Raw genomic sequence first — 9565 nt, 5'->3', positions numbered from 1 at the left:
GTGTCTGCCGGGTCCGCGCCCGTGTGCGGCCTGCACGCCCTCCCTTCCCCTCTCCCCTCGCCGCCGCCCGTCTCGCTCACCTCCGCCTCGGCCGAGCCGCTCGCGGCCGAGGCCTCCACTGTTGGCGCCGCCGACGCCGCCGCCTCCGTCGAGCTGGCGAGGGCTGCTCCGGACGCGTGCGACGCCGCGGCCCGCTGCTCGGCGGGCCTCTGCCAGCCAGCCACCGCCTCGGAGAGAAGTCCGACTTTCGCCTCGAGCGCCTCTATCGCCGCGACCGCCGGTGCCGGCTGCTCGGTGGGTCGCCCGTCCAGCGCTTGGGAGAGCTGCTCCACCTTGGCCTCGAGCGCCGCCAGCGCCGTTGCCACCGCCGGCTCGCGCGCGGCCTCTCGGGAGGGCTCGAGCCGCTCCCGCTGCAGCGGCGCCCCCTCCGCCGTCGTCATCGGAGCATGTGGCTGCTGCAGCTGAGGGGGGCTCGACTGCAGCGGCTCTGGCCGCAATCGAGCCACGCCGGGCAAGCGCGGCTCCGCGCTGGGCAGCGACGACGGGCGAGGGAGCCAGTCGGTGATGCGAGCCACCGCCGGGTCGCCGCCTTGCGCCGCCACGCCGCCCGCCGCTGACGAGCCACCCGATGCCGAGGCACGCACCTCGTCGAGCAGCATGCCGAGCACTACTGCCGAGAGCGCCTCCTCGTCCTCGCCGCAAGCCTCCTCTGGCGATGGCGCCGGAGGGGGGTCATGGCTCGGGCCACCTCGCTCCGCTGACGCCGCGGCCGGCACGGGCGCCGACACTGGCGGCGGCGTGTCCTGCTCCTCGGCGCACGACACAGACGCGTCCACAAGCGGCGCGCTCGCGGACAGAGCCGTCGCCGAACGCACGGTTGGAGCCTCCTCGTCGACGCCGGGCTCGCACGGCCTCGACGCCGGCCCGAAGCGAGTGGCAACCGCAGCCGAGGCCGCTGCCTTGGGCTGGCGCGCCTCGCGCCGCCGAGCCGGGATGCGGCGGGCGCACCGCTGCAGCGCGAGAGCGGCGCGCTGCTGCTCCAGCTGCCGCCGCTGCGCACGAATGGCTGCGCGCTCCGACTCCGCTCGTGCGGCCGCGGCTGCACGGGCCCGCCGCTGCTCCTCGCGCGCCGCGTCGAGCCGCTCGGCGTGGAGCTGCCGCCATGCGGCGTCGAGCTCGGCCAGCCGCGCCATCTGCTCCACCTCATTAGCCGCCGCCTCCGCGCGCAGCGCCTCGCGCTCCACCTCCAGCGCCGCCTCGCGCTCACGCTCGAGCGCCGCCCACTGCGCCGCGAGGGCGCTGCTCCGCGCTGCTGGCTCCGCCGCAGCTGGCTCCGCCGCAGCTGGCTCCGCCGCAGCTGGCTCCGCCGCAGCCTCCTCGCCGCCCCTCGCCGCTCCAGCCGGAGCTGACTCGGCCTCCACCAGCGGGCGGGTCTGCCCAACCTGCTCCGCGCTGGCCGACCCGGCGGGGCGGAGCAGTACGCCGACGCAAGGCGCCTCGCCGGTCGAGGATTGCGCGGCGGCGGGCATGGCAGCGGGCGTCGCGGCGGGTGCGGCGGCGGGCGCTGCAGCGTCGGGCGGCACCGCAAGCGGCGGCTCGGCTGCCGGCGCGCCGTGAAGACTCAACCACTCCTCAGCGGGCGAGGGCGGCAGTGGCGGCAGTGGCATGCTCGCCTCCGCCGCGTCCGGCCTCGGCGGCTCCGCTGCCACGCTGATGGGCGGCACCTTCGAGCCTGCAGCCACGGCAGCACTGAGCCGCGGCGGCACACCGCCGACGGAGCTCGCACTGGCTTCGGGACCACCATCGCCAGCGGCCGCAACGTTGCGCCTTGCCGTCGCCGCCGTGCCGTCGCCGCATCGCTCCGCCTTGCCGTCGCCGCCGACAGCGACGCACCTGCCGCCGTGCGCAAGGTCAAAGCCAAACTCTGCGCCCAGCGCCTGCAGGTGCGGGAAGCGCTCCGCCGCGTCTCGCTGCAGGAGTGGCGGAGCCCACAGCTCGAGGTTGGCCAAGTGCGGCGCCGGCAGCTCCGCCGCTGGCCGCGCGATGCCGACTGGCGGCGCGGCGGGACGAGGCGGCGCCCCCCGCTGCTCCTGCTGCTCCGGCCGCCCCTCCCGCTTCCCCCCCGGCACAAGCCGCGTCGTCAGCCGCTTGGCTGGCTTGGTCGAGGCCGCGCGCCGCGCCGCAGCGTGAGGCAAACCGGGGTGGGCGACGGTGGAGCGCGGAATCGCCCCCTCCTCCTCCTCCGGCGGGGGCGGGGGAGGCACCGCTGCCGCCGAAGGCTGCGGCGGCTGTGGTCTGGCAGCGGGCCAGGGCCACGCCGCTGCGACCGCCGGCACGATCGGGAGGCTGACGGGAGCGGCGCGCACCGCGGCGGTCGCCTCGAGGACACGCTGCGGCGCGGGGGGCGGCTTGCGCTTCGGCGCGGGGGCGAGGAGCTCGTGCGACGCCTCGACGAGCGCCTTGGCCTCGCGGATCGCAGCGCGTGCATCGCTCGATGCGCTGGCGCCCCGCTCCTCGGGCGGCGGGTCGCTCGCTGGCGCCGTGCGCACCACAAACCGCCTCGGTGCAGCGGGCGCGGCGCCCTGAGCGGCGGCGAGAGCGGCGAGCGAGGGCGCTTCTTCGCCGACCGCCGCGAAGAGCTTTGCGGACTCGTTGGGGAGCAGCGCGCCGCGGGCGAGCGCCACCGCCGCTGCTTTGCACGACGCCTCCGCCTGCGCCATCTCTGCCGCCTCGGCAGCGCGCGCGAGTAGGAAGGGGTGCGGTGCCAAGGGGTGCTGTGCGACGGGGTGCGGTGCGGCTGCACGATCTTGAGGAGCCTCTGCCGTCGCGTTGAATGCGGGAGCGGCACCCGCTGTCGAGCCGCCGGCCTCGCACCACGTGACGACGTCGGCCTCGGCAGACGTGTCGCGCCCGGCGGCGAGCGGCTGCTGCGGCGGCTGCGGCGGCTGCGGCGGCTGCGGCGGCTGCTGCGGCGGCTGCGGCTGCTGCGGCTGCTGCTGCGGCGCAGGCGGAGGCGGAGGCGGCGCTAGAAAGAGCGGCTCGAACACCTCGAGCTGCACGACGAGTCGGCGCGCCTCGTGCGCCTCTCGCTCCACCTCGAGCGCCGCCGCGCGCCGCGCGGCCACTCCCTTCCGCGCCGCCGCCGCCTCGTTGGCTCGGTGGCGCGCATGCAGCTCTGCAGCGTGCGCATAGAACGTCGCGCACGCCTCCGCGCCCGCGGCTAGCCGCGGCGCGTTGGCCGCCGCCCGAACCGACGGCGGCACCCCCGCGCCGCAAGGCGCCTCCCGGCCGTCGTCGCAGCCGCCGAGGAGGGCGCGGTGGAGCGTGCGCACCTGCGCGAGCGAAGACTGCATCGCCCGTAGCGCGGCGGCCGCCTCGTCGGACGTCTCTCCTCCGCCGCCTCCGCCACCTCCGCCTCCACCCCCCGCCGCCGCGCTCGGCTCGCCGGCGCCGCCGCGCCGCCGCGCGCCTCCCTCGCGGCCACGGCACGCGGCAGCTCGCCGGCGAGCTCCGGCGGCGAGATCACGCACCTGATGCATGACGATTGTAGGCAAGTGAGGGTGAGAACACGGTGTGCTCAGAGCACCGGGCTCGAGAGCACAGCGAACGATGTTGGAGACAGCCCACATACGAGTCTTCTCGAGCGCCGATCGGCATGCGGGGGTCTGCATTCAGCATCTAGGACCACGCACCCGCGACCGCGCCGTCTGCGCGCCCGCGCTCGGCTCGGCGGGGCCGCACGGAGCCGCCGCGGCCTTGTCTCCGCCGCCGCGCGCGCGCAAGTGCTCGGCCACCCGCCCGGCGGCGCGGCGGCGCGCGAGCCGTGCCGAGTGCTGTGCGGGCGTGGCGTGCGGCGGGCGGCCCTCCGCCTCGCCACGCACGGCCTCGAGCGCCCGGGCTGCACGGGCGGCTGCGGCGGCGTCGATGCGGCCGGCGTCGCGCAACGGGGCGGCGTCGAGCAGCGCGCGGGAGAGGGCGCGCGCCTCGGCGGCGAGGCCTGCCGCCACCGCGTCGAGCGGCGCCTGGAGAGAGGCCCCGGCATCAGCCGAGATCCGCAGAGAGCCGTCCTCCGCCGCTGCTACCGCCGACGCCTGCAGCCCCGCCTCCGCCTCCAGCTCCGTCAGCCAGTCAGCGGCGGGTGAGCGGATGATCCTGTCGGCGGAGCGGAAGGGCGACGGCGCGCGACCCAGGCCGCCGCCGCCGCCTTCAAAGGCGGCGGGGGCTTGGGGGTGTGATGCGGCCCCGCCGCCGCCCTCGAGGCTGGCTGCTGCGCGACAAACGCCCTCCAGCCGCCTCGGCTCGACGCTGGCAGCTTCTGCGCCACCCTCTGCGCCACCCTCTGGCGCGGCGGCGGCCACCGCGGCCGACGCCTCTTCTGCGGCGGCCTCGGCGGAGGCGATGCCATCCGCGACCGCCGCCTCCACCGCCGCCTCCGCCGCGGCTGGCTCTGAACCCGCGGCTGCCTCTGAACCCTCCGCCGCTGCCGCCTCCGCCGCTGCCGCCTCCGCCGCTGCCGCCTCTGCCTCCCGCCGGCGAGCCTGGAGCACCGCGACTTCGGCGCCGAGCGTGTCGGCGGAGGCTGCGTGAGCGCGACCACTACCCCGCTTCCGGCCGTCCGGTTCCGCGGCCGCAGCAGCCACGGCGGCACCGTGCCCAGCCAGCCGGCGGAGCAGCGCCGCAATGTCGCCGGTCGCGCCGCCTGCACCTGCAGACGGCACCAGGCAGGAAGGCAGGGAGGCGGGCGAGGAGGCAGGCATGGAGGCGGGCGTGGAGGCAGCCTCGCCGCTGACGCGGGCGAGCCGCTGGCGCCGCTGGTCCAGAGTGGTGGCCAGCTCGCCCCGCTCCGCCCCGCCGCCCGCCGACACCTCCTCCGCACCAGCCCGCACCTCCGCGTCGGCCCCAACCTCCAGACTGCTCGCCGCCTCCCCGCCCGGACTGCTGCCGCCGCTCGCAACGCCACTGGCAACGCCGCCGAAGTCCGGCGTCCCAGAGACCAGCCCACCGCCGCCGGTGTCAGTGGGAGGGGCGTCGACCTCAGACGGCGCCTCCTCCCTCGCCGCCCCCCTCGCCGCCTCCTCGCCCGTGGCCCCTTGTCGCGCTGCTCCGCTCGAGGCCAACCACTCCTCCGTGAGAGGAGGGGAGGCCGCGTCAGCGGCGCCCGCGCTGGCGCAGTGCCCCTCGACTGCAGGCTCGCCGCTCGGCTCGGCGACGGGCCTGGCGTCGTGCTCCGCCGCCGCACGCGTCGGGTGTCCGAGCCGCGCCAGTGTCTCCCGCAGGTAGACGGACACCTGCGCACCTCGCACCGAGGCACGGTCACGAGCAGCGGGCTGGGGAGAGCGGTAAGGGTCGGGCGGGGGGAAGCGGCGGGAGAGCGTTGGGCGGAGCGCGCACCGCCTCCCCCGAGGCGCTCCACGCCGAGTGCTGGTCAGGCTGCGGCGGAGGCTGCTCGCGTGGTGCGCCGAGCGTGTCGCCAAGACGCAGTCCTGGGGCACGCACGCCCTCGCCGACGAGATCGGCGACGATGGCTTTTGCGGCGCTGTCGTTGCGGCTCGCCGCCGCGGCGAGCGCGCGGCCCGCCACGGCACTGGCGGCAGTCGGGCGGCGGGAGGTGGCCGGCTCAGCGACGTCGAGCAGCGCCCGGAGCTGCCTCGCAACCTCCTCCGGCGCCACGACGCCCTCGCCCGCTTCGAGCATCAAGGCACGCCTCGGGACTCGTACCCAGGAGGAGGAGGTGGGGGAGGTGAGTGCCGCCATCTGGTCGAGCGCGACAACGGCTACCCCCCTGTATCGGGGTTATGGTGGGTTTACGAGGTGTGAACGTGAACAGAGTAGCCAAATCGCTGTCGATCGTTACGGCACGCATGGGGGGCCTCCCGGACGTATGATCCCAGCCCAATAAGCTCCACGGAGCAGATTTGGATTTTTGACAGAATTAAATGCTCAAGGCCAGCGCGCGGGCGATGGACTGACTCCAGCAGCTCAAGGGCTCGCGCTCTCCTCACCGCCGCGCGCGCGTTGCAGCAGGAGTGCCGCAAACCGCAATGCGGCATTGTGCGACTACCGCATCGTGCCGCAGCTGCACCGCTTCTCCTCGGACATCATCGTGAACTCGGTGGTCCGCTGCGAGGACGCGGTCAGCACCGCGCCGGATCTCTTCTGAGAGCCGGCGCGGATCGCGGATGCGGCTTGAAGGCTCTGCCGGCGGATCTATGGCTTGGTGTATGCCAGACTGCGGGTCCAAAGATCCCGGCGCGGCGCGCGCCATCGCCCCCGGCGCGGGGTGGGATGTCAGTTCGTGAGTCCTGTGTCCCGTCCCTGTGCCCCACCTTCTTCTCCTGCGTCGGTCCCCGCGAACCCCACTATATAGCGCCACCTCGTGAGCTGTCCTGTGAGCTGTGTGTTGTGCGTCCAGCAGTCCGGACCCAGTGCTACGGCCGGTGACAGCGTGCCTCGTGTCGGCTCCCGAGCCAATCGTGTGCAGCGTGTGTGTGCGTGTGGGCCCGTCCTCCATGCTTGGAGGTGTGTAAGACTGACTGACTAAATGCACTGCCCCCGCTCGGGACTAATAGTCGTAGTTTTGGGGGCGGCGCCCCTCACGGCACCACACTGACGCCGGACAGCCCGAGATTAGCCTAGCAGTGAGTGGGAATCGCCTGCCGGTCGGCTTGGCACGAGCCAAGCACTTGGGTGGCCGTCAACCGAGTCCGAGCGGCGCCTGAGGTGGGTGCCACGGCGTCCGCACGAAGGCGTGGCGGGGTGAGGAGCCAGGGGTGGTGAACACCTCCCTGACGGGCGCGCGGCGCGCCGGATGGTCCGCCGAGGCCGCCGCCGCCCCGGCGGCGGCGATGGGGGCGGCGGGGCCGACCCGGCCGGCGTTTGTCGGCTCCACCTACAGAAGAGCAGTCTCTGTGGGTCGACGATACTAACTCGGTAGTAACGCTGAGCGGTGCTGTGCGACGCCGCGTCGTGCGCGAGGCGACCTCCTGGGGCTACCTGGGCTGGCAATGGATGCCACCAGGACGCACGGCTAGCAGGAGCCAGTCGGGCATGCCCTGCTGTGGAGCAGAGCCTGCTGGCGCACCGGCGATACTAACTCAGCGCGCCGCGAGAGGCAAATCTGGGCGACTTTGGAGGCGCAGTTCTCGAGCTTGCCGTCGACGATTGTTGTCGGGTAAATTGTCACTGCCATCCGGGAAGGTCTTCTCTCAGCAGGCCGAGCGCGTGGCATCGCGCTGCTCGCAGCGCTGTCGCGGCGCCGAGAACCCCCTAAACTCGCGAGACCTCGATACTAACAAAGACTACGATACTGGGGGTACTGTGCTGCCCAGGTGTGAACAACACCTCGTGACCACGGCGCCGCAGGCGCCTGTTGATGGGTCCAGGTGATAGCCCTGGACGGGCAATGCATACGCCTAGTTGGGCCTTAGATCGCCCGACCGCGTCCCGTGGGATTGGACGGGTAGACCAGATGCCTCCGAGCCACTCTGCTGGGCGGGTCAACGGGTACCGGGGCCGCCGCTCCGAAACGGCGGGGGTCCGCCGATGACCAACATAAACGCCCAGCAACCCAGAAGCCCAATCCGATACCCCGGTTCCTTTTGCAGTTCACCATGGCACAGCTGCCTGCGGTCCACATCAAGTTGCAAGGAAGTTCCACACCGCACAGGCGGCACACCCACATGCGCATGCGCGCGTCGCCCGCACACGTGCCCGCACGCCCGGGTCCCTCTCGATCGGATTGGTTGCATGGGGGCTAAGGATCCTAACTTCGGGCCCTAGCCGAGCCTTTGCACTCCCGGGCGGAACGGGTTGTCTCTGGAGAGGGTCTCGCCATGGTCTCACTACATGGTCAACTCACGAGTCATTCTCATGCCACGTGGCCAAGATCACGTGGCCAAGATCACGTGGCCACGGGTCTCACAGGCACCACAGGACGGTGGCCGCCCTCCCCCGCAGCACAGCCCGACTGCAGTCTCGTCCGGTGCGGCGGCAAGTAGGGGAGTAGGAGTAGCATGGCGCCCGGGGCTGGCCTCCAGCTGCGTAGGAATCAAGGGGACGCTCCTTCCTCGCAGCGGTCCGTCCGTCTCGTCGCAGCGGTCCGTCCGTCTCATCGCCACGGTCCGTCCGTCTCATGCGCTTGGCAGCGACGCCACGGCACCGCTCACCTGCACCCGCAGCAGCGGCAGCAGCAGCAGCGGCGTGGCGGCGGCGGCCACAATGAAGAATCGTTCCGTCGCCAGAGAAAAATAGAGCAGTCATCTCCAGGGAGAGATGGGCGGCGCACACGAACACAGAGGGACAGTGCGCACCCCGCCCCGCTCGCAGGGCGTGCATCACACAGGTGGACTGTGTGGCGCCTGGCACCCGTGCCTCAGCGTTATTTTCTGCACGCGCACAGCGGCCCGGCGCGTACGTGCTCGCGGCCACGCTGCGGAGTCCGCGGCATGCGGGCGCTGACACCTCTCCTACTCCTCACCGCGCTGCCAGCCACTCGTTCGCTGACGCTCCTCGCGCCGGCGGCTCGGCCTCACGTCCTGCGGGCGCCGCCCGTCGCAGCGCGCGTGCCCAAGGCCTTTCGCGGCGGCCTCGATCTGTCGGAGGGCTCAGAATGGGAGGGGCAGGTGGAGGAAATCACTGACTTCGGCTGCTTCGTCCGGCTAGGGCGGCTCGGCGTCCAGCGCCACCGCGGGCTGCTGCACGTCTCGGGCCTTTCGGAGGAGCGGCTGGAGTCAGCCGCCGTGCCAGATTACGTCGAGGAGACTGTCGGCCCGGTCGGGAGCAAGGTGCGCGTCCTCGTCCGATCGCTCGAGTACAAGGGGAGGCGAGAGGCCTTGCCCTGCCACGACTCTCTCGCGCAGCCGGCGCCCGTGATCCTCTCACGCCGCCCTGTAGGCCTCGAGTCTCGCTGCAGCTCCTCGAGGTGCTCTCGAGGCAGAGCGCGAGCGAGCTGTCAGAGCGGGCGATCATGCGGAGCGTGGCGGAGGGCGAGGAGGGGAGCTGAGGTACCTATGTCACGCCTCCACGCAGAGCAGAGAGCTTTTGTAAGAGTTCATAGCCCCCCGCTTGCGCTACCCGGTTGCCTGCCGGTTGCACTCGTGCGACGTGGCGGGGGGCCACGACTACGTTTACGAAAACATAAGTAGTCCCGCGAGGTGTGAATTTGGCCGCCCCAGTAGCCCCCTTTCCAATGGCCTGGTTTTTCGGCGCGTCCCCAGAGCGTCCAAACTTGATACTTGTTTGGGCGCGAACCGCGTATCTCGCAGAGGGGGCGACACGAGGGCGAGGCGGACGAGCGCCGCGCACAAGACGTACCGCGCGACGCGCGAGCAAACACCGCCTGCTGGTCACCTCGAGCAGGCATTCGCAAAGGACGCTAGCTACATGGGAAAAGGGTGGATTGAAAAACATCCGACCGGCGCAATAGCCGCCTGCGGCTCGTTGCCGCCGCCAATCGACTGCTCCTACTCGCCATCTAACACGGAGACGCCGCAGCTGTCGGGTCTGCAAGCCGGCGAGGTGTACATCGTACTCCTCACCAATTTCGCCAACGAGGCGCAGGCCATCT

General features: G+C 72.6%; 2 protein-coding genes across 2 annotated transcripts in view; one reads left to right on the top strand and one right to left on the bottom strand.

The window, feature by feature from the left end:
• The window catches only part of EMIHUDRAFT_243969 (hypothetical protein), a gene marked incomplete at both ends in the record, with an annotated part of 7034 nt that extends 1340 nt beyond the window's left edge, over positions 1-5694 (bottom strand). The window contains 11 exons of the mRNA XM_005769947.1: positions 225-1052; positions 1725-1749; positions 1924-2722; positions 2849-2891; positions 3252-3332; positions 3693-3755; positions 3882-4385; positions 4548-4699; positions 4877-5288; positions 5392-5483; positions 5586-5694. Coding sequence (XP_005770004.1) covers positions 225-1052; positions 1725-1749; positions 1924-2722; positions 2849-2891; positions 3252-3332; positions 3693-3755; positions 3882-4385; positions 4548-4699; positions 4877-5288; positions 5392-5483; positions 5586-5694 — 3108 coding nt within the window. The remainder of the gene's footprint in view (positions 1-224; positions 1053-1724; positions 1750-1923; positions 2723-2848; positions 2892-3251; positions 3333-3692; positions 3756-3881; positions 4386-4547; positions 4700-4876; positions 5289-5391; positions 5484-5585) is intronic.
• Positions 5695-8444: 2750 nt separating this feature from the next.
• EMIHUDRAFT_243966 (hypothetical protein) lies at positions 8445-9001 on the top strand (the record flags this gene model as incomplete). The annotated part of the gene is made up of 2 exons (XM_005769946.1): positions 8445-8809; positions 8893-9001. 2 exons carry the CDS (start codon positions 8445-8447, stop codon positions 8999-9001), a joined length of 474 nt encoding a protein of 157 aa, XP_005770003.1.
• Between the last annotated feature and the right edge of the window lie 564 nt (positions 9002-9565).

Source organism: Emiliania huxleyi (genome assembly GCF_000372725.1).
Source record: "Emiliania huxleyi CCMP1516 unplaced genomic scaffold EMIHUscaffold_405, whole genome shotgun sequence".
Lineage (NCBI taxonomy): Eukaryota > Haptophyta > Isochrysidales > Noelaerhabdaceae > Emiliania > Emiliania huxleyi.
Note: the sequence above shows the minus strand (reverse complement) of the source record. Positions and strands in the feature narration are given on the sequence as shown.